At 39.3% G+C, this 23,907-nt stretch overlaps 1 protein-coding gene and 1 long non-coding RNA gene across 2 annotated transcripts; both read right to left on the reverse strand.

The window, feature by feature from the left end:
* Positions 1-1,974: 1,974 nt before the first annotated feature.
* Positions 1,975-22,863, reverse strand: LOC119648861 (proton-coupled folate transporter). Its single transcript, XM_038050746.1, has 8 exons — positions 22,612-22,863; positions 11,435-11,644; positions 8,611-8,785; positions 3,259-3,447; positions 3,095-3,201; positions 2,700-3,038; positions 2,322-2,644; positions 1,975-2,263 (listed from the first exon to the last, which is right to left on the reverse strand). The coding sequence occupies exons 1-8, from the start codon at positions 22,624-22,626 to the stop codon at positions 2,164-2,166; spliced, it is 1,458 nt and encodes a 485-aa protein (XP_037906674.1). The 5' UTR covers positions 22,627-22,863; the 3' UTR covers positions 1,975-2,163.
* On the reverse strand, positions 3,454-5,440 carry LOC119648862. Its single transcript, XR_005249065.1, has 3 exons — positions 4,369-5,440; positions 4,209-4,313; positions 3,454-4,149 (listed from the first exon to the last, which is right to left on the reverse strand). It is a non-coding gene; the product is annotated as an uncharacterized LOC119648862 (long non-coding RNA).
* Positions 22,864-23,907: the final 1,044 nt, after the last annotated feature.

Raw genomic sequence — 23,907 nt, forward strand, 5'->3', positions numbered from 1 at the left:
TATGGCGCAAAATCCTTCCTGGCAAGTTGCGTGCAAATCTGGCTATTAGTATCAAAGTTATAGCAACTCAAACTTATCAGTTTCGCGCGAATTTAATACATCTTAAGCCATGCAAATAAGATGCTGACATCATAATTAACGAGAATAATTGACATTCGAGTGAAATATTGAAATTCCATTTATGAAGAATCTACTCCTTCCCAGCCCGTTTTTAAGGTTTGTGTACAAACCTTACCAAAAACCTTTATATTCAACACACGCACTTTTCTCCAAGCGGCTAAGTCGATCCGAACGAAACATTTCGTTTTAGTTTTTCAATCAATATCATCATATCAATATCAAGTATTCGAGATAGACATGTATGTATTTTTACGTACATGCTAATGAAGCTTTGGGATAATGCCTAATTCAGATAGATATGTTTGTACATTAAACCAGCGGCATTCACGTATATTGAATGTACTGTGTTTGTATATATGTATGCTTTTGTGATTTAACGTCGGATACCATTCGACTCAGATGTGAATGAGTACCTGAGTGCACGCAGTAAATTGGAAATATGTGTACGATCACATACGTGCATTTGTAACTAAAGTCTCAGGTAATAAGCACTGTTTGTTTATTCAGGGTGAGCATAATATCTATAATATTTTCAATTATCTTGTAGTTTGAAAAAATATAAAGGAATATTTTGGGTTTTTAGCCATATACGAATGGAAAAACTTACGCAGAAATTTCCTCACATAAGATGAACACAACACCTTAATACGCAAAGTACCAGCTTCCAGTATTCCGATTTGTTTGTGTCTATTGTAGGTGAACTTCTTCATATTCGCTAATAATGATGAACTCCTAGTGTGAAGTGTATGAGGTTGACTATTATCAATACTTTGCTTTCCAGATTTGTGTAAATGGCTCTTGAAAAAATAGAGCGCGATTTATTTTTGACTATATTTTCATGGAACTGTCATGCACTCATCCTTCTTCACATAGGGAAACACAAAACCGTTTGCACCTGAAGTATCTAACTTCCGGTTTTCCCAATTTTTTACTACTATTGAGATTGACGGCGTTGCAGATCGGATATTACATTCGATGTATCACCGAACGACTGAACGGAATTGTATTCGTTCGGCTGTTGATACGCAGACCTTTTTGAATTGGTATGTAAACACCTTGTGTAGTGGATGGTAGAAGCATAAAAATACTAAATGTGAACAAAAAATAAAACAGTGAAACGAATAACTTTTTGAATCAGTGAATACGTCCGCATACCTTGACAATACTGTGGAAAAGGATAGATTAAGATGTTGCGGAAAGAATTTCGAAAGTTCACTTTGCATCTGCCAGAATATGAAACATCTGTGATGTGTACTTTACCTAAGCAGGATAACTAAATCATTCGACAAGCACTCCAATGGAATCCAGTATATGGAGTAGCAGCATATCAAAAGCAGTTTGAAGGTGATATATCCAGGCGGTATGCAAGTATATATAATCTGGAACGAGCTTAGAAGAAAGGACAAGATCCACAAATAGAGATAATATGTATACTCCCCTAGCACCTAATGGAATATGGATTTTTCATCATTATCATTGCCAAAACTGAATTTTTATGTTGCGTTCCGCATTCAAGAATGTAAGAAATTGATTGGGATAAATACGAATTTTCTTGGAAACGAAACAGAAAGTAGACGATATGCGATTTCGTCCAGGGCAGAGGTAACTCATCAGATGCTGCTTCATATCTGCTCTGGGACCAGCATGACAGAAGTGGTTGCCAAGTTTTTTTGCCCCCTTATACAGAGTCCGATAGGTCCACTCTGCCATAAAGTGGACGATAGACTCAGAACTCCCTCAAATCCTTAAACAAAATTTAACAGTAGCAAATTAGCTGAAGCAAGTGCGAATTTGACTGATAAAAGCTATAAAACCTATTTTATTCGCATTCGCAAGTTTCTAAACCCCGTGGAATAAACTAATATCACTAAATTTTATTAAAAAGATATAAAATGTCTTACGAGCCCAAATGCAAGTTACATCTAAAAAATTTACATTGTATAATCGTTTTAGAAAAGTTGCTTCCGTGCTTGAGTACACTTCCTAGATCAGTTCATAATAATTTACATTATTAAACTTTTCTTAAAATCCGCTTGTCATACATTATGAGCGTTTTTCTTGCGTAGCTTCCTCAATAAGCGCATCGCGCTTCTCTTCCAAGGAGCTTGTAGTGGAAATACCGCTCGACAACATATGTATGACTCTGAAAATAACAAATTGAAAAAATCAACAATATAAAAAATCCAACGAAATGTACTCACATAGCCAATAAAAACACTCCACATTGTGTTGCCAAAGTAAGTACGAAAATTCCACCAAACTCTCCAATAGTTGCATTATATGTTTGGGTGTAAAGGACGCTGCTGATAAAAGGCGTTGCATTATCACAAACCGATAACAATGCAAACATTTTGCCTCTCTCGGTAATTGGAACATTTTTCGATACCATAGACCGAATAACGGGCGCCGTCACCGGTCCTACGCTAGAAATAAGGCTACCAAAATAAAACAGCGGAGGAACCTCCGCTAACAAATACACAATACGGGCAAGTCCATGTGCCGTGGAGCCGATGAATATTATAACCTGTAACGAGTTCCATTTTAAAGCGGATTCCTATAATTATTTTCCAACTATTTACCGTATCTTTCCATTTAAGTACTCTATTCATTAGAGGAATGCCAATAAGTGTGACGATGCAATACGCACTTGACTGGAAAGTTTTGAAGTAGCTATAATCCGTCACACCCCAATGAAATTTGAGTTGTGTGTAAAGGTACAAAAACGGCTTTTCATCCCGTTGAAATGTGTACAACGTCATCATCCCTAAGAAAATGAATAAGAACACACGCCCATAGCCTTCTCGCTTCTTCACAAGTACCCGAATTGATTCCACAACGTGAGTTCGATCAAAGAAGTCTGGGAAAAATCCGAAAAATCCCACCTCTCTAAGGGATCTTTGTTTTTCTGTTGTTTGCCACTGGAAAATTGGGAGAAGTTAATGAGAACTTTTCTAATGTGAATAAAATCATTTACCTTAAGCATAATAAGTGAATATATTAAAGCAACAATTAAAAGGCTTGCGTTGACAGTGAACATGTAGGCATAGGAAGCGTTTAGAACATTATTGAATAAGAAGGATCCTGCAGAATGTGAGACGTTAGGTAGAAATCAATATTGTTTAAGGCATGTTCACTCACCTAATGCCACTCCCGTCGGAATCGTTACTAAGTAACAAACTTCCAGAATAGCTACTCTGAGCGTCCTTTTATCAACCGTCGAGACATCAGATACATAAGCGAAGCACGAAGCGAAAATAGCTAAATCCGCTCCAGTTAAAGCACAGGGAATCGTAGCAGTATACAAGACGTATTGGATAGGCCACGAATCTGAAATGATTAGATATGGACATTAACGAAAATAAATGCAAAGCAAGTTTGCAGCATCCTATTCATTCAAATGTTCATTCATCCTAAATTGCTGGGATAATATATCTATAAGTTTTAGTAACTGAACTCTTAAGATAAGTTAATTAAAACATTTTCAAATTTACACCTCTATCACTTCCCAATGATGCTGAAATATAGTAATGTTTCCGAGCACTACATTTTACTATTTCCGCCTGCTGCCTGATGACAGTTGTTACAATATTTTCACAAAGAGAAGTGGACTTATCCATATCTACCTTGTTTTTGTCTACATCGTTTAAGGTACTGGTGTCCAGGTTTCTCATCTCTAAGACAGTTTTGTAATCGAAAACATGAGGACGTAAGAGGTGCAGTTCATCATCTTCACGAGTCTCTGGAAATATGGGCCTTCGGAGTTATTTCCCCCCGGCGACGCTTGTTGCAAGTGTAGCATTTATATAAACAAAACCTCATTCCGTTAGATATTTGTAAATTTGTTGTCATCTTTTTTTCGAAGAATAACCGAAATCAGAAATTTTAAATACAGGGCGAAACGTGGCCTGGTGCATACGATGAAACATAAAACCTGGGAAACGCCTGCTGAACTAACACCAATAACTCTACTACCAAACTCTATCTCCATCTCCACATGGTGATCGCGGGAAGTTGTTTTTTAACGAGAAACTGCAAATGGAGAAGGATGAAGTCGAGTCTCCCGCGCCTAAAAACGGGATAAATTATACCAACTGGTCCTCCAGATTGGGGGTTGGATACAACCCTTCAACGATAACCAAATTTACGGAGCTGTGAAGTGAGCCTCGGGCTGGCCGGATTTTACAACGATGGATCTGGCAACGAAAATGTATAAACGATTTGCGCATTTGCTAATGAAACGTGCGCTACCTGTACAGAAAAGTAGCTGTCAAGCAACTAGCCGATATCCTGTCCCAATATGAGGCTGACGTTAAAGCGTTACAAGAGATGCACTGGACAGGGACCGGTTTTGCAGAGAAGAGCCACTACATCATATATTATAGTGGTCATCCAGTCAGCCATATGCTCGGAAGTTTCCTAGTCAGTCAATAAATTAAACCTGCTGTTATTGGCATTGAAAAACATTGAACATAAGCGAACGATTATACACTCTCCGTTTGGGAGGCAAATTTCAAAATATAAGCCTCATTAACGTTCACGTCCTTACCAAGGAGACTGCAGAGTAGGAGATAATAGAAAGAACTGTCGAAACTTCTCCCACGTATAATATCAAAATTATAATCTAACATTTTAACAGTCAAGTATTCAAGCGATAAGTCGGTTTCCATAGCTTGCAAATTCAACCAGCAATGTCCCATGAAATGGTTGTTGGAAGTATTTGATTTGCGCGGAAGCGGTCCACACTTTCAACCAAATTAACCACGTACTAATCGAACACTGTCATCTCTCATCCTTGGTGAATGTCAGAATATATATTGGAGCCAATATAGACTCGGATCACTATCTCATTGGTGTAGGGCTTCGAGCTCGAATAACAACACCACCTAGATCCGCTCTGACTATCAGGCGAGAGTGAACACTACAGCCATCCATAACAGAGACCTTCGTAACACCTATGAGGGAAATAAATGCCGCAATAACCGCAGTTATAGAGGTCCTGGAGATGAAGCATCGACCAATGATCCTCACAACCTCTTGAAGAACGTTATCGTCGGTACGGGCACATACATACTTGGTCGCAGTTGCAAAAAAAAAGTCGGAAGGATAATGAATGGAAGCTAGCAACGGAACGAAAAAATGCTGCGCACTCTAGGAATGCGGGTACGCGCAGAAACCTATCACAAACTCCGTTGAGTGATGAAGCGGCTTCACAGATAGAAAAAGGAAGTCTGGAAGAACCAACAGCTCTGTGAACTCGAGAAGTACAGAGAGCAACCGCACGAGGCGCGCAAGTCTTACCAACAATTCAGCAGAATGAAGCCTTATAGATCTCAATGTTCATCTGCTGAGACAAAGAGAAATCTGATTTCCGACCGTATGGGTAAGTATAGAAGTATAACGTTGCTGAGTATCATCTATAAAATATTCTCCGCTATCTTACTAGGCCCGATAGCTCCATACGCCCAGAACATCATCGGCCCATATCAAAGATGCTTCACTCCAGACAAATCAGCAACAGATTAGAGTTTCTCTCTGTGGTAGTCGATAGAAAAACTGTTGGAATTTGACCGTCAGTTGAAGTTTAAAGCCACCTATGAGAGAACTCGGTATGTTGACACTCATTTTGACGGAGTGACATCTTGGCCTTATAAAAGGAAAAGCTAAGCACATGGTGGTGGTGCCAAAATCAAGAACCTTCCAGTAGTACTGGCCAATTTAAAATAATAAGAATAAGAAACTACACCTTTGAAACCGTTTCTCATATCAAAACTTATTTCAGCCCACAAAAATTGTTCCCCTCAAGACGCCTCACTATAGGATCAAGGCTATTACTATACAAGATAATGGCAATGCCAGTTCCCATGTATCCCTCGAAGGCTTAGATTGTTAACAAGGAAAATTGCGAACATTTAATCGTTTTTGAAAGAATAATCTTCCAAAGAATTTATTGGGACCTAAGGAAAGCGATGAGTCGATTAGCGATATCGCGACCGTTTGGCTGTAAGCTGCGGTGAGCAAATGATGTGATCCTATCCAGCCCGCCTATAGGCTCTATAGGGACAATAAGTACGGTCGAAAAAAGAAACGGAAGGGCGCCAGGCAGTTTCTGAGAACTTCGAATTGGTGGGCTTCGGGGTAAAACCGGGATATTATTTTTTTTTATTTGATAAAGAGACTGATAGAATTTGAGAAATGGCTGCAAAAAGGGTGCTGCATTTGCGAAGAATCTGCAATAACTATTGAAATCTTACGTTCCTCAAGCAGAGATATCACTGAATGTTGCATAAACGATCGCCTTAGAGATACTTTTCAATTCAAATCAAAAAATTCCCTTAGTTATCAAAGAGCTGATCCATCCAAAAAGTTCTAAGTCACGAGTAAAGCGCTCATGGAATTTCCGGAAATCGCCGTCGTTCACTTGATGCATATATTCCATGCACTTCTCCGACTTAATTTACTTTTCCCCAGATCAGGAAGATTATAAAAGTCATTAATTTTTCTAAGAGTGGGAACGATCAGACAGAAGGTCATCCTACAGGCGTATGAGTCTACTCCCTATTCTCTCGTTGAGTTTGAGTTCGAAGAATCGTTGCTGAAATAAGGAACACAATCATCATCGTCATTAACGGCGCAACAATCGGTACGCGGTCTAGGCATATCTTAGTAAGGAACTCCACACATCCTGGTTTTATATCGAGGTCCACCAATTCGATATCGTTAAAAGCTGTCTGCCGTCCTGGCTTATGCCGTCACTCCATCTAAAGCAGGGTGTGCCACGTCTTCATTTTCTACCATAGATGTTGCCCTCATAGACATTCCGGGCTGGATCATCATATATGTTGATATTGAATGTGATGAGCTGAAAATGTTGGCCCGATCGAAGCTATATATAATACTGATTTGTGACAGGAAGTATAGAAGCCATGAAAAGTGAAAAATACGCATGCACACACTTCTAGTTGATAGCATTATTGATTGAAATGGAAAACTCAGTTGGACAATTTGCTTTACTGGCTTCTTTAGTCATTTAGACGCAGCAATTTATTGAATCAATTTTTAATCTTTAGGCGGTACTGTAACTACAATAATGCGGAATAAAACCACAAGAATAATAAATCAATACCTGGACGGTTAGGCACTCAAGTCCTATGAGGATGAGGATTCGCTGATTTTATAAGTGCTCTGAGGACGCTAGACTCACTAAGGTAATTTTTAAAAAGCAAAGTTAATTACGAGAAATGAATAATTCTTTATTTTAATCAATCAGTAGCAAGTGCTCCCTCCTTTTGCTAAACCACATGTTTAGCACACCACCACACAGGGGGAACAATAGCAGGAGTTTGCGGTTTTGTATTATCATGAGTGAAAACAAAGATTTCATCGATGAATCCCACAAAAAGCATGAAGTATGCCTCGAAGACCTCAACCAGGAAGCGTTGTGTAGAACTTCCTATGATGCAAATAAGATTTGTTTTCGCTTCTGGATTCATGCTTCCCAAGAATATGAAGAATCCACTAACAAAAAAATAATACCCGTTCTGAAATGTGGTACGCGTTAAATCATTCACACGGTATACTCGTGCTCGACCGTCATTCGCGTGGAAACACATCCTCCATTCATCTGAGAATAAGACTACCTCTCGTTCCTCCATCTTCCAATTGACATGTTTTTTAGCAAAGTGAAGACGATTGCCTCCTGTTTATTTTGGACCATTTGTAGACCGGGGAGCTGTCGAGCCGCCTTCGTCTAGACATTTTCTTACTGTGTTGTTGTATGTGCCGATTGGGCAGCATTCAGATGCCGATTCCTCAATGAAATGGTGAAAATATAACGATCATCCCGTTGAGATGTAGCCGTTTTCGTACAAGCCCACGTTGCCTAGTAAAGCCTCCCTTTGATATATCTGCTAGACACGGCGAACTGAGTAACGACTTAAATTCAGATGCCGACCAACTTCACTTTGATTTTCAACAAGACTTAAAGAGTGCAACAATTTGAGTAGCTTGATGTCGTGTTGTATCCATTCTCCTGTTTTTGGTGACGACGGGATACACTAATGTATAGGCTAAGAAACCAATATGCAAATGATAATCCTGTAACTAAACATACTCCTTTATAGCTAAGTAGGACCCGCGACGTCTGCTACCTGAAGTGAACTATTAGAGGGTGTGGCATTCGTTTGATGTTATCGTATGATTTTTGAAGCCCCTTGTACCTCTACCTAATAAACTTTAAAAATACATAGGATTTATTTTCAGTACAAATCCAATAAAACAAATGTTAATATCTGGACTTAAAATAAAGACATTGAAGGATTTTTTTTGCTCTCAAGTGTAGATAGAAAAAATTCTACCTCAGAAACTAGTGTTGCATGAAAACAGATTTTAGATTCATCGAGTATTTTAAAAAAATGTAGATCTTATTTTCAAGGCATATTCAATTATTTTTAAAAACTGAATATTTGTTAGTCGTGAGTGAGGTCTACTTACGATTCGTTGCATTAACAATTATCATAATAGAATATATTAATTTCCCACAAAGGCCCATTAATAAGGGGAATTTTCTCCCTCGCCTATCGGACCACGATCCAAGGAACATTGCCAGAAAAATTGGAAAGACATGAGCAGCAATGTTGTTCCATTGGTAGAACGTTGAGACTGTGATCTGTAATTATAAAAAGATTAGATTTATTAATGAAAGGGACTATACGTATTATTCATATGTTGGTATTCTATATTATAATGTGTCATACATAGCAATTAATAATTTATAATCAAGCGGTTGTGATAACACAGAAGATTCGTGACCCTTCCCAACTAATGATTGGGATAACTTTTGATGAGTTCGTCTTTGGTTTAAATAACACTCTTTATCCAAAAGAAAAAAATTATTTTTTTAACGTTTTGTATTCAACAAAACCTTATCAAAATCGATTCAGTGTTTGTCTGCCGATCTGCTAACATTGGAAAAAAGGTCCTGATGAGTTATTTTTCTATACCTCTAAGTAACTACCTCGTATTCAACGTCTATGTCTAATTTATTCAGAAACAGCTGAACATAACGTCAAAGAATTTGGAGGAGAATATCTGACGCGTGAAGGTTCTTACATGCGATGAATGGCGTGTTTCTGTAAAACCAATTGAACCTTATTTCAAGATTTTTAGATTCTAGGTGGAACTATTTGGGCACCTAGTTACTGTGGTGTAGAGGGAAATGATCCTCCATCGGAGATGCCTTAGCAAAAGGGGGTTCAAACCAGAACCAGAAAATGAGAGTGTCAGTAGCATTAGCTAATGCTGCTATCAGCTAGGAATAAGTTTCCCAAACTGACAGGTGGCAGAGCCTTAATGCGACTAGGCACAACAAATTTTCCTGTCAAAAGAACATATTGTAAAATCTATCCTGTCGACAACAGCATTCTGACTGGCCATAATCCACTAGCTGGACATATATAAGTTCAGAATAGAAATTCTCCAAGGTAATACGTACCCATCCTGTAATGGCAAAGTTTGTACTGTATTCAAAAGGCCTTAAAAACCTTCGATTCGGTTTGGAAGCATCGATTGATTTGTAAACTTATTAGGACGAACTGCCCATTACCGTCTATTCTCCTCATTCTTTTCATATATTTCCTGTCTGACAGAACAATCCTCATACATTGGATTCAGTATCAATGTGATTATGGAAAGGGGAAAGGGTTGGATGCGCCACCCGAAAACTGTTATCATGTGTGCACACATTAAGACGTTCATAATGTGTTAATAATCAAGGTTTAACTCGACGAGTAAGATTCTCCTTCAATCAATCATGCGAGAGCCAAGACTCATTCTTCCTCAAGAGAAATACTATTTGCAGACGATATGATTTTGTATACGAGCGGCAGAAGGCTAGCAACAGGGTACTACACTTATTGGCCTTGACTGTTAACCCCCACCGCATCCACATGAAATATATTGGAACAAATCCAAACATAGACAAAAAAAACGGCACCAAAAATTTAGTTTTTAATATTTTTTAATAATCCTAGTTTTCGGATTGTAGTTAAGTCTGTACGTTAAAATGCCGTTTACTTTTTCTCTAAGATGATCACAGCGCCCTCTAGCGTGGCAGCAGAAAAACAACTTTTTTGGAGATTAGTGTATAAATTGCTATGTATTTCAATAACCAACTATGTGATCGGGCTGGAATTACTATGCGCGCTCAAGACAATAATAAATCTATGGTGAAAAATTCGTATTTGCATCTCTAACCAGTTCTTTACAAAAAATTTCTAAAAAAAGCCAAAAAAAAACGGCCTTCACACGGGATGACCCCCTTAATAGATAGAGAAATGATAAATGGATTAAAAGATAAGTTATGTCATCCCCCCCTAAGTTCATCCTACAAATACAAAATTGGATTGGTTTAAAGGATAATATAAGGCATAACCTTGCAGGTTTAAATTAAATCCAATTATTATTAACAAAGTTATGGAGGGTTCAAGTTTCACATTTCACGTGAATTTATTACACTCTAGGGCTTATATGATGACGTCAACATCATATAAATTGGTCTTATATGAAGGAGGGAGCCAATGGGATATTTCAGTTTTCCGTTTTTAGCTTTTTTTAGTTAGTTGTATTTCAAGATGATTTACTCGAGACAGACAAGTGTGTGCATATCTACATGTGTGGTGAAAAAGTTTGCGGGTAGTGTCCAATAGGAGAGATGTGTACATACGTTAGTGCCAGTGCTATTTACTTTAAGTACATATATATATACTTATGGGCACGAGGAAAAGTGGAAATGCGTGAAGATGCGTTAGATCAATTTGGATGAGCAAAGTTTGTTTATTTAGGATTAGCACAATATTGATGTCTTTGATATGTATGTACATATGTATGTCCACATTTTAGCAATTAATGAAGAAATATTTTGGATTTTTCATTATTACGAATGGAAAACTGTGCATAGGGAGTTCCTCATATAAAATGAACACAAAACCTTTTACCCAAAGCGCCCAGCTTCCGGTATTCCCACAAAATTAATCCTACTCGCTGGATCTTTGTAAATTCTACTTTAAATTGTGTACAATAAAACCAATGGAAAAAAGTCTAAAAAATTTAACTCTATTACGAATGTTAGATTTTTTTCATAGCGTCCATATTAATTTCAAAAGCAAAATTTCCGACTTCGCACTTCTTTGATCAGAATATGACTTTTACCTTTTCCTATCATCGGGGCATATTCCGAGAAGAAAAAATTTTGACGAACTTCTCTTCTTCATTTTAAGGAAGCAATTCAACGTAATAGATTTATAAGATCAATACTTACTTGGACTTCTTTCTTGATATCCGTATAGTTTGCCTGATTTATATTTACACATATTTCCTCTGTGTAGTTGTGATTCACTCTACACGTTTTGTACACGAAAAACGCTTGTTCAACAACCGACGTTATCATGAAGGCAAACATATACAAAGCCATTGCAGGTTCAACTGTTATATGCCGATACCAGGCATCGCGACGCTGCCTTGCCAGCACCTAAAAAACATTTGAAAATATGTAGATAGGAAAATTTCAATTTAAAATAAATATTCAATTTGGTTTTTCAACTCATGCAATATAAAAGATTATTGTAGATTAGAAGTGCATATATGAGTATATTTTACAATTTACCTATTATTTAATATTTTCTTTACTGGCAAGAAAAATAATTCGAAAATGCACGACATTTTTTTGACAAGAATCGACCTTTCCCCAGCGTCCGTCAGTTTCTTAATTGAAAACTCTTTTATATCTGTTTGGATTGAGTTCAATCATGGTTTTCACAGCTCATCACAGAATCGGGCAAAATCATAACCAACGATTGTAATCATATAAGGATAGAATCATATACATATAATCACCGTAGTGACAATCGAGGCTAGAGTTGTTTTAAATAAAAATACCGACAGTAAAAGAGTGTAAACAAGCATGTAACCGGCCGTCAACATGTAACAACTGTAATGCTTCACTGGGCTCCGAGTTGGCCCCGTCAGCAAGCACAGGTACAAGCCGCTGAGGAACTAATGGGGCGTGAAGGGACGGCCTAAACGAGGAAAACCCTTGCCAATGACCAAGGTTAGAAGCACAAAAGCATCCCAGCCGCAGATGAGCCGAGTGTATACCAATAACCGCTAAAAAGAAACAATATCCTAGCAAAAGTTTCTCCAATATTGCGATTGATAGTGCTGGTAATCAAGGGGATCTAGATTCAAGTTGAACTTCACGTTAGTGAAAAAACTCCGAGGCGATACGGAAACGAAACCACTTAGAAGCAATGATCCTGCGCTGAGAGAGCTTAGTGACAATATAACACGAATTAGGTAAACACGGAGAGGGCAATTGCTCTTCCAACTACGTAGCAAAAAGCGCGAGGATGAGGGTCTACAAAAGAATATGGAGATATTGCTTGGTGATCAAAGTACTTTTCGCTTAAGCTGCCTACTAATATTTGAATACAAATATCTAGACAAGATCATCACTGGGAAGGAAATTTGCATAATGGAACGGAAGCAGCGACCATTACTATATCTGCGGCGTTGGGAAGCTAGACTCCCTCAGCAGATAACGTTCGCATCGGAATGATAGCCTGTACGCTATCTGCAGTACGAACTGCTAACGAGAAAGTACTTTAAATACATTTGCTATTGCTGTTACAAGTGCCTATTCAAACGGTTATTGTTGGATTTGCAGATGACCTCAAGATCATAACATCTGGTCTTTCCGACGAAATTGAAATTTACGCCAGCAAGGCTATCTCAACGATTGAGTTTTGGCTTTAAACCATCAACTGCAGCTTACCCGACATAAAGCTGTAGTAAAAAAATATGTGAAAATGGCATAAACCGCAGTGGTAGCAAAAGCTGCTGAAACAAACCGAAATTGAGCTGAAGCGTTTATGAGAGAAAACAGTTGAGTTAAATGAAAAATAATGGGTAGATACTAACTGTTGTTAGTATCCTGAGCCAGCCTGAGATTGGACCAGTCCCATGAAGAATGCCAGAACGGTAGCCATGTAGGAAGCTGTGATGAATATTTTAGAGCTTTTGTTCAGCAGGAGTCCTATTTGTGCATTCACGATAATGACTGAATATCATGTGATAAAAAGTCGGGAAACTGCACGGTTCAGGTATAAAGGGTTTTGCTTTTATATAGTTATAAATTCAATTGTGCACTATTTTCCAAGAACCAATTACACAAATTGTTTCCTCTCGAAAGTTTTGCATCTAAAATAGACAAATTCATACGCTTCATACTAGGAATTCTACATTAAGTATGCAGGAGTTCATCGAAAACATATATGTATAAACAAGTCGAACCCGGGAATTCGCCGCTTCAGGTATGAACACTAGTGGAATTCCAGTATGATGCTTTCTATTAAAGTATATTTTACTGCCAAATTCGCAGTAAACTTATATTTAAAATATTATAATATACTATTACAGTAGAATTCCGATAATTCGTTTGGTCAAAGGAGGATTTGGTACGAACTGTCAATTATTCGGAGCGCAAAATAAAGAAAATTAATCCTAGGGATCAGCATATTTGTACGAATTATTCGGAAATACCAATAATCGATGTACGAATTATCGAAATTCTACTGTATTAACTTTATTCGAGCCTATATCGTAACAGGGAGTATTTTGAGGCCTAGATACCATGAGAATTGACCCCCACACTTCTACCCTTTGCGACCTATGTCGAAACTTCTAGCTGCTTCTAGTACTAATCGAGGCCTTTCATTTGATACCCCACATGACTATATTTGATGAAAAAAAATTTACAATCTCCTTTTGCATGTATGGGGACCTCCCTCAAACTCAACATAGAAAAATGTTACCCACGCACGAATACGATTCACAGTTCCCACTTTTCCAATAAAATTTCATATCAATAGCAGCTTCCGTTTCTGAGGAGATGGGTATGACAGACAGACTGACGGATAATTTTTAAAATGCGCGCCACTCAGTTAGTTGATGTCATAGCGGAGCGCTAGTAGTCTCGTTCAAAAAAGTAAAAAAGTAAAGTTTTGTCCCGACACGGTTCAGTCGCCATCATGCGTTGGAATAGTGAGGAGCGTGCCTTTGCCGTTGAGGTTTACTTTTCAAGCGGATGTTCGGTTATTGCAACACAGCGTGCATTTCGGAATCGCTTTAATTTAGCCCCGTTGGCTCCCGTCCCAGACCGCAAATCAATTGTTACATGGGTCACTACATTCAGACAAACTGCAAGTGCGACAAAAGAAAGAACTAGAGTTCCTCGGCCCGGGGCCCGGCCTGAGAACATTGAAGCAGTGAGAGCTTCAATGTAGCGATCGCCACGGCGTTCTGCGCGCAAACACGCACCTGCCCTTGGACTATCCGATCGTTCTGTGAGAAAAATTCTTCGTGATGATCTTCATTTTCATCCCTATAAGATGGCGATAGTGCAGGAACTTTCAGAACGTGACTTCAATTCTCGGATGAACGCGTGTGAGCTTCTTCTTGATGTCGCTCCCGAGGGTGCTATTGTTTTTTTTAGCGATGAAGCCCATTTTCATTTGTGTGGGTCGGTTAACAAAGAAAACATGCGCTACTGGGCTGACACCAACCCTCAAGAATTGCATCAAAAGCCTTTGCATTCACCCAAAGTCACAGTGTGGTGTGCAATTTCCTCAGCTGGAATTATTGGTCCTTGGTTTTTTGAGGAAAATGAGGTTACAGTGACAGTGAATTCGGACCGGTATGTAAACATGCTACAGAATTTTTTTTTCCCACGGCTAGAAAATTTGGATTTGGGGGACACTTGGTTCCAACAAGATGGTGCAACAGCACACACTTCAAGAGCATCGATGGCTATTTTGAGGGAACACTTTCCACAGTGCCTTATCTCAATTAGAGGCGATTTGGAATGGCCGGCACGCTCTTCCGATCTGTCCCCTTGTGATTTGTTTCTATGGGGTTTTTTGAAATCCCGTGTTTATGTGAATCTTCCAAGAACCCTACAAGATTTGAAGACCAACATCCAAGAAGAAATTGCCAACATAACACCTGCTATACTAACAAGAGTCATGACAAACGCCAGAAATCGGTTTACGCAATGTATGGAGAATGGGGGACATCACCTAACAGATTTGATCTTCAAAACAATGTAAATAAAAACTTTAGACATGTACCTACATTATAAAAAATAAATAAATATTTTCCGATGCATACAATAGTTTTTATTGAGTTTTGAAAAAAAGAAGTTATGCTGCCGCACCCTGTACAATCTTAACCGTAATTACGCAATCATTGATTATGATTTTCTCCAACTCTGTCTTGATTTGCTTCACTGATACGTAACATCAGCAACTCTATTGTGGATTAAAAATGTAACGACATTTCAATTGCAAGGCAATTCTCCTACTTCTCGCAATGGAAAAATAGACAGTAGACCCCACTTTTGTCGGCAATACCCTTGTACGCGGATTATCCTAGCGCTTTAGTGAGCGCTTCATGCTCAATAATCGTGATTCCATACATAACTGCACAGAAAAATGCCTAGGAGGGGAAGATACTGTAGTATGCGGCATTCGTCTGGACAGAAACGTTAGTCGTGAAAGTGCCCATCGCTGGGTACAAAATCAATATATCATACCTCAGTTCCTGCGAATTTTAAAAGAAAAAGGGTTAGAAGCACCCCTAAAGAATACGAGGGCCGATGGGACCCTCACGCGGCAATCTTCAATCTTATTAAAGAAAAGGAGCTACATGCCACAACTAGCACCCCACCAGCCTTAAGGATTCAGTTTTCAGTAATCCGCTATCTCCTGATAGCTCAATGAAGAGTATCCACATTTGAAGGTCAAAAGCGTGTCGAACCTGGTCAGGCGAACCGATATCTCCGTAGCCTCCATAGCCAGAACCCAATGCTCCCGTTGAAGTCGCAATCGGGGATGTTCATGGCTACATTCGAGCCCTTTCAAGAGCTCAATGAAGCATTTAAGGTGAAATATATACTCCACCAAAAAATTTTGCTTGAGAAAGTCAAGCCTATGCAGGAAGTGCAGTGCTACAACTGCCATAATTTCGGGCACATGGCCCTTAATTGCTTCATTGTGCATAGATCCGTGAAGTGGACAAAAACCCATGTGCGAGGGGAATTCCCAGGACCCGCGGCAGACACACCAACTTGCTGCAATTGCGGCCAGACCGGACATCCCGCCAAATACCGCGGATAACCGGTATACAAGGACATGGCTGCCAAGAGTGAAGCTGCCAGAGCAACGCAGAGCTGATGCTATAAAAGCCAAACAGACGGTGACTCAAATGTCACAAAGCTTGGCCCAACCAAGAGTACCTTACGCTCAAGCAGCCAGGAATACTCTTCCTAGAACTGCAGCCCCTCAAGTTCCTCAAGGCAACAAGTTGGCCTTCAGAAACTTGGTCGAAACACCGCTTCGGCCCAAACTAATGAACAGCGACAATTCGCTGCTATTCAACTGATAATGAGCCTATGGAGTTCAAAATTATCACATTTAACTCCGCGTCCTTGGTCTCACACGCCCAACGTGCCACCGCACAAGTGTTGATAGATTCTATGAAAGCGGACTTCTACTGTGTTTCAGAGACACGATTAAAAAGCATCCAAAATGTAAATTTTACCGGTTATAATATTATCTGGAACGACACCAACTGCGATTTGAGGAAGTTACCATCAAAAACCTACAAACCTGTCCCGCAGCAGCGGCTTTAGTTAAAACCGCCGACTGTAGATGCGTCTTAAAGGGTTATAAACAGTTAGAAGGCCGAAAAAAAGCGAATTTTCCAGAATTTTTTTGAGAAACCTTTTAAAGTTATTGATCTAAATATTTGAACATATATTATGGTATCTTTTAACAATATTAAAACTAGTAAAAATATTTATTTGGACAGGAGCTACAGCTGATCTCCGGAAGCTCCTCTCAAAAAAGACGTTTTGCGGTGACTACTATATCACTGAACTGGAACCTCTGAAATTAAAAAACCAAACAGATTTCGTAAAAGTAATGTTAAATCTAGTATAATAATTAATAATAAATAATAAGCAAAATAAATTTTATTGACAAAACGGCGGTTTATAAAAAAAAAAATTGATTTTCGGCCTTAAATTGTTTATAAAAAAAAAGTATTAACCGGTAAGATAAAATCTTCGATCAATTACTAAAAAATATATTTAAGAAGCTTGTGTCAAAATTTGAGATCAATCGGTTTAGCCGTTTTTGAGTAATGTTGGTCACCGACTTTGAAAACACCATTTTGAGAAAAACGCGTTTAAAGTTTGAAAAGCACTTTACATAAGATGAAATTTTTTTTTTCAACTTACATGGAGTCGTCTATTCCAGGACCATATAATAAACCCTCCGTTGCTTCGGTAGCTTCTAATAACTCGAGCTGATGTTGTCTGCGAGCCATTCTTCCATCTCGGGTGCTCTCAGGCGCTCTGATATCGGAAATGGTCACGCGCTGCTCATCTTCTTTTTCAGCATATGAATGCGCATTGGGTCCAATTGTGATTCCTATTGCCTTCATATAATATAATAGTGATGCCATTCCTTAGTCCACAAAATTTTGCTGCACCTTTTAACCCTAATCCGAGGACTCTCATGACAAATAAAAATCGTCGATTTATTTCATAAGAGTACGCGACAAAAGGACTTACGATCTGCACACGTATCACACAGCAAAACAATTTTAAAACCAAGTCCTCGTCCAGAAGCAGTTTGAAACTTCACATTTCCGTCACAGGTCTTGCATTTCACATATTCAGAAATTGCTGCAAACACTGTTATAAAATTTAAAATGCGATACTCAACAGACGGATCACGCGGAACTGATATCTCCTCTTGTTCTTCAAATTTTTTTGCCGAGGCACTAAAACTACTTTCATCCGTTTCGGCTGTTTTTGGATTAAAAACATTTTTTCGCTTTTTTGGTCTCGACTTACGTATGTTAAGAGATTTTCTCATTTCTCTAGAAGCCTTCATTTTCAAATTACAGATAGAATTTTAACGAACTCACAAGTTTACTGCTTGGCTTAGCTGCTTATACTGACTACCACCTTTCAGGTATAAAAGCGACAATAACACACTGATGTTTTACCCATCTAAATACATTAGAAGGGAACATTTAGAATAGGTAGGTGCACAAAAGGGACACAGCGTTCCAGGTAAGCGCTGCCGCTCCGGCCTTATGCTTCCAACCGCTCTGAAACGCCTTTTAAAATTTGTATGTAACTTCGAAAATATTCACCGGAACGATATGAAATTTTCTGTGTGTATTTTTAAATATATGTACATTAAGAAAAAAAAAATAAAAAAAAATCGTTTTTATGAAAATTCTAACTGTATATAACCCCTTAATAGCTGCAGTCTACATCAAATGCAACTCATCATTTGAGCAACTGGGCCAAGACTTACAAATCTTGAGCGATCTCTAGTCAAAATGTAAGTACCTAATTTTTAGTGGCTACTTCAATTCGGGGCACACTTGCTGGGGCGATTTGGTAAAAAATCGAAATGGGATTACCCTCGACAAATCCACTATCATACCACTATCAAAACCCATTAAACCAGCTTGAGATGATCTTGCCTGACACACCCACAAGTCCTGATTACTTTGCAGTTGAGTTCAAACACCTCTCAACTGAAGAAGTGAGTGCCGAATGAAATTTTATCCTTCGCCCACACTAACTGCGATAAGTTCAGGGCAGAATTAGCGCCATAGCTGAACCTGAAAAAAATCAGTCTCGCAAAACTTAGCGGACTAAGAAATCGATGAGGACATCACCTTGGCTACTGATGCCATCAACTCTGCTACAGAAACACAAACTTCCTCAAAGTCGATTAGATCCAGTTTAATAAACTACCGCACGAAATAATACAACCTCTGAAAGTCAGGCGGATTTGACGCAGAAATTTCAAGCGCAATTTCTATAAAAATAGCAACAGAATTAACACCGAATATAAGGTATTAATTTCTCGGATCCGTCTAATAGTTGAACAATTCCGAAACAAGGAACTCACCAAGCTAGCAGATGTGAAGCCCGGACCTAATATGTTTGGACAAATAAATAGGTTGACAAAATTTTCAACGGTCTCAAAGTTGTAGTCTCCTATCTTTATTATTTTCGTTTGACCAGTGGGATTCGATGTTGTTCGTTTTTTGCTTTTTGGTGCTGACATGACCACCATGTACTTCATCTTGCCTTCATTTATGTGCAGTCCGAGATCTCGCGCCGCACTCGACGGAGTTCTTGGTAGGTCTCTGCGCGTGCCCGCGTTTGTTGAGAATCCAACATTACTCCGCATGCAGTATTCTTCCGTTCCGTTGCTAGCTTACATTCATCGTCAAACCAGCCGCTCCGACTTGCCACTGGGGCCAAGTATGTTTGTGGCGACACCAATGATAACGTTTTTTAGGTGGTTGTGAAGATCATTTGTCGACACTTCATCTTCAGGGCATCTGTCAGCTGCGGTTATTGTGGCATCCATTTCCCCCCTTATAGGTGCTACGGAAGGCTGTGTTGTGAATGGCTTCAGTATTCACTCTCACCTGATTCTCAGAGGGAGTTGTAGATGGTGTTGTAATTCGAGCCTGGATCACTACGCCAACGATATAGTGATCCGAGTCTATATTGGACCCCCTATATGTTCTGACATTTATCAAGGCTGAGAGATGGCGGCGTTCAATCAGAACGTGATCAGAACGAATTTGGTTGAAAGTGGTTCCGTCTGGAGAGGCACACGTATGTTTGTGGACCGCTTTCCGCGCAAACCAGGTACTTCTAACAACCATTTCGTGCGATACTGCTAACTGAATAATCCGCAGTCCATTATCATTGGTATCCCTATATAAGCTATGGGAGCCGACGTATCACCTGAACACGGGCTCCTTCCCTACTTGGCTGTTGAAATCTCCAAGTATGATTTTGATATCATACTTGGAACAGCTTTCGAGGGTCCGCTCAACTGCCTCGTAGAAGGTATCCTTCTCCGACTCTGCAGTCTTCTCTGTAGGGGCGTGGATGTTTATGAGGCTTATATTTCTAAATTTACCTCGCAAGCGCAGAGTGGATAGCCTTTGGCTTTCCACTTGATCCTGCGTTCCCTTGCTTGAAAGGTTGGCGTTCTCGTTTTTAAACTGCTGGTAGTGTTGTTTTCCTTTTGCTATCCTAGATAGCAACGACATGTGGCAACCATACATATTGCATCTTTGCTTGATTTCCCTTCTTGAAAAAATTCTGTTTTAAAGTCAAAATAGAATGACGTTCTAAAATTTTTTGAAAGAATTGATTTTAATCAAATCAAATAAACCTATAATATATAAGCTCTTTAATGTACCGAAGTAAATAAAATGTATTTAATGTGAGAGAATTCACTGTGTAAGTAAACTTTCAACTTAAATATTGAATAAAAACGAAGCTAAAAATACTAATGCAATCGTTCACCAAAAATTTAATACAAAAACCAATCGGGAAACCGGAAGCTGGGCGCTTCAGGTATGAACGTTTTTGTTTGCTTCTTCTGTGCGTATATTTGAGTGTAGAACTATCCCGTTATGTATATGCATTTAGCATGTCTGACTACCCACTTTAGTATGATATTTATATTTAGTTACAGTAAATTTACAGGGTAAAGCCAACTTTGAGCTACTGTAACTTTGTTACTAATAGTATGATTTTGATCAGGTTTGGGGATAATATGCTTCATATTATATTTTATACTACTGCCAACTTTTATAGCTCTGGGGTAAACTTAAGGGGGGTTTTACTCAATTTCCCCAAAAATATGGCACGATACTATTACTAACTTAATTTGATAGGATGTCGATTTGGAGAGTATTTTGAGGCTTGGGCACCATATAGATGCAGCTTCATTTTCAGATTTTTCGATTGCGTAGTTTCCGAGAATGGGTCCATTAAACAAATCGTCTCTTTCCACCCCTCCAACCTCCCGCCTTTCTAACAAATCTCAAAACTAAGTACCTTTCATTTGATACCCCACACGACTATGTTCAGTGGAAAAAATTTGTACACCCCGCCTTTTACAGGTATGGAGACCCCCCATAAACATCAACCTAGAAGGATATCACTCTCTGCATATCTGGGCGTTCACAGTTCCCAGCTTCTCACGAAATTTCGTGTCAATCGCCGTAGCCGTTTCTGAGAAAAGTGCGTGTGACAGACATACAGAGAGACATTGAACCGATTTTAGTAAGGTTTTGTTTTGCAAACAAAACCTTAACAAAGTAACTTAGGTTGCATTAAACCGTATCCAAACACATGACGTACCCCTAATTCACCTAAAATGTCTTCTGTACTTATACGTATTATAGCTATCAACTATATTTGCTTAAATGATGCGTGCATCTAAAGAAAATTTGCGTTTAGGCGTGTTGCATTCAAGTGGGGTCCACTGTAACAATATTCAACATTTCTAAGAGGTTAGATATCGTCTTCTATTTGTATAAGTTAAGAAAAGAACTAGGCGTTTTTCCTTACCCTGTAAATATTTTTATTTTTTCCCCCGCATACAATTGTTTCGGAGACCACGTGCTCAGTGCTAGTACCTAATTAGGTAGGTAGCTACCATGTTCTTTTCTTAACTTTTATATCTTCTATTTGTAGTTAAGCCTAAAATTGATAGACCAGTAGCTTACTCCAAACTACAATTTTTATTTTACTGTGTATATATATTTCGGGAGCAACTTACCCCCTTCATCAGTACAAAGGTAAGATACTGGTCTATCAATATTCAACATACTAGGAAGGGAGAATTGAACGACGTCTGAATAAGAACTTTAGCGGTCATAAATACTGTCTAAAGCAAACCACATTCTTCTAATTTGTCAGAATCCCTGCTTGAAGAAATTTGTAGTTGCTGTAATCGAGGCCAAATATTTAAATGCATATTTAAATAATTTGTTTACAAAAAACCCGGTCAAATTTATTTGTTCGGGAATGCCCCTTTTCTTTTCTAAAAGTACTTCCCTGTCACATACGGAAGCAAATTCGGATGATTTCCCAACGTGTAATATTACGTTCAAATCAGAAATGATTTTCCCAGTATAATTACATAATCCACGTAAAGATGGCGGCCTTGAGGGCTGCCGTCACTATGACGTCCCATTGTTTACTACGAGCATCGTAATTCGCGCGACTTTCGGTAAACAAATGCTCGCGGCACGCTTCGCCCGCGTTCATATGTGTTGGCGGCGCTACAGAACTTCGTAAAATGTGTGTAACAGCCAGCAATTGTGATGAAATTCACTCATTCATAAAGTTTTCCTCAGCTAGGCGTTATCTAACGCTAGTACTGGGCGCGTGGAACAAGGATAGCATTTGATGACCACTTGCACTTGCACTCCAGTGTACCGATACGTCACGAGTTTACGCTACTATGAATTCGTAGATGCGCTGCCAACGAGCGGGAATTTGGCGCTCCTGCTAAATTGATCCGTACTCACCGGTGCATTCTCCATGTCGGTTCTGTCACTCCCTCCTCTGTTTTGGAAGCTCCTGCGCAGGAACCACGGCACAACTTCAATCACGACACACTTCCGCGGTCGCACTCAGACGCTCGTCTGCACCGCATTCAGCACACTCTTATCTGGCACGATAACCTGTTAATCAAATCAGCCATTGAGAAGTGCGCGATAGCGTAATTCTATAGCCATATGTTGACAATGACGCTACGGCGCGCGAAAAAAATATAGCAGACATCTGAATTTCAGATTATTTCACAATCTACCGAGCATATGTTAGCAACAACTATTGTGTGATTAGCGCGGATTAAGGAAGTACATTTCCACCTGAAAATACAGTCTTGACCAAAACTAGTTTCTTTAGGGTAAAAAAGAAATTTTGCTCTCCAATTTTCCAATTTTTAAATGTTATTTAATAAAAAATTCAACTTACTTGAAAATTAGGAAAGTCTCCCTTGGAAAAGTTAAGAGCTGCGACAGGACTGGATTGGGGAATCATTTCTTGTTTTCGTTTTAGGGAAAGTCTCTTAAGCTTTACTTTACATTTCTGTAAAACAAAATGAAAGGTCCCAATTAGTTCCGCAACCGATATCGACTTTGGCATTGGTTACAAAGGGGAGGAATGCGGGGGTCAGAAAAGGGTCAGTTACTTCAAGGACCCTTCTCAGAAACTAAACGATCCAAATATCTGAAAATAAATATGGTGATCCATGCACATGGTATCTGTGCCTTAAAATACTCTCCATATTTTTTTTTTTTTTTTTTTTTTTAATGGATGGAGGTGGAAATCTTAGAAAGACGCTGCTGCGCCAGGTTGCAGCAGTGTGTGGGATTCACACCCACTAAAACCACCCCCACTCTTCCGCCCCTCCCCGCGGGACCACCGTGAAGTATTACTTCGCGGGGGAGGCTCTGGTTCGCTATACCAGCTCGTCCATGTCACGTCTCCGTCGCGCCGCCTTTCGAGCTCGATCCAACTCCAGGAGTTTTGCCTGCACCACGGCTACTGCCTCATTTACCGCCATCCAGTTTTCCTTCGACTTCAACATCTCTTCCACCAGGTTGGAGGGCTCGATGTCCGCCCCTAAGATGCTGTTCAACCTCCTTTTCTGCTGTAGAAATCTGGGACAATAGAACATAACGTGCTCCGGGTCCTCGAGTGTAGCACCGCATTCAGGACAGTTGGGAGACTCGTCCAACTCGAAGCGATGCAAGTACTTCCTATAGCCACCGTGTCCCGTAAGGAACTGTGTCAGGTGGTAATTCAATTCTCCGTGC

Source organism: Hermetia illucens, chromosome 2 (assembly GCF_905115235.1).
Source record: "Hermetia illucens chromosome 2, iHerIll2.2.curated.20191125, whole genome shotgun sequence".
NCBI lineage: Eukaryota > Metazoa > Arthropoda > Insecta > Diptera > Stratiomyidae > Hermetia > Hermetia illucens.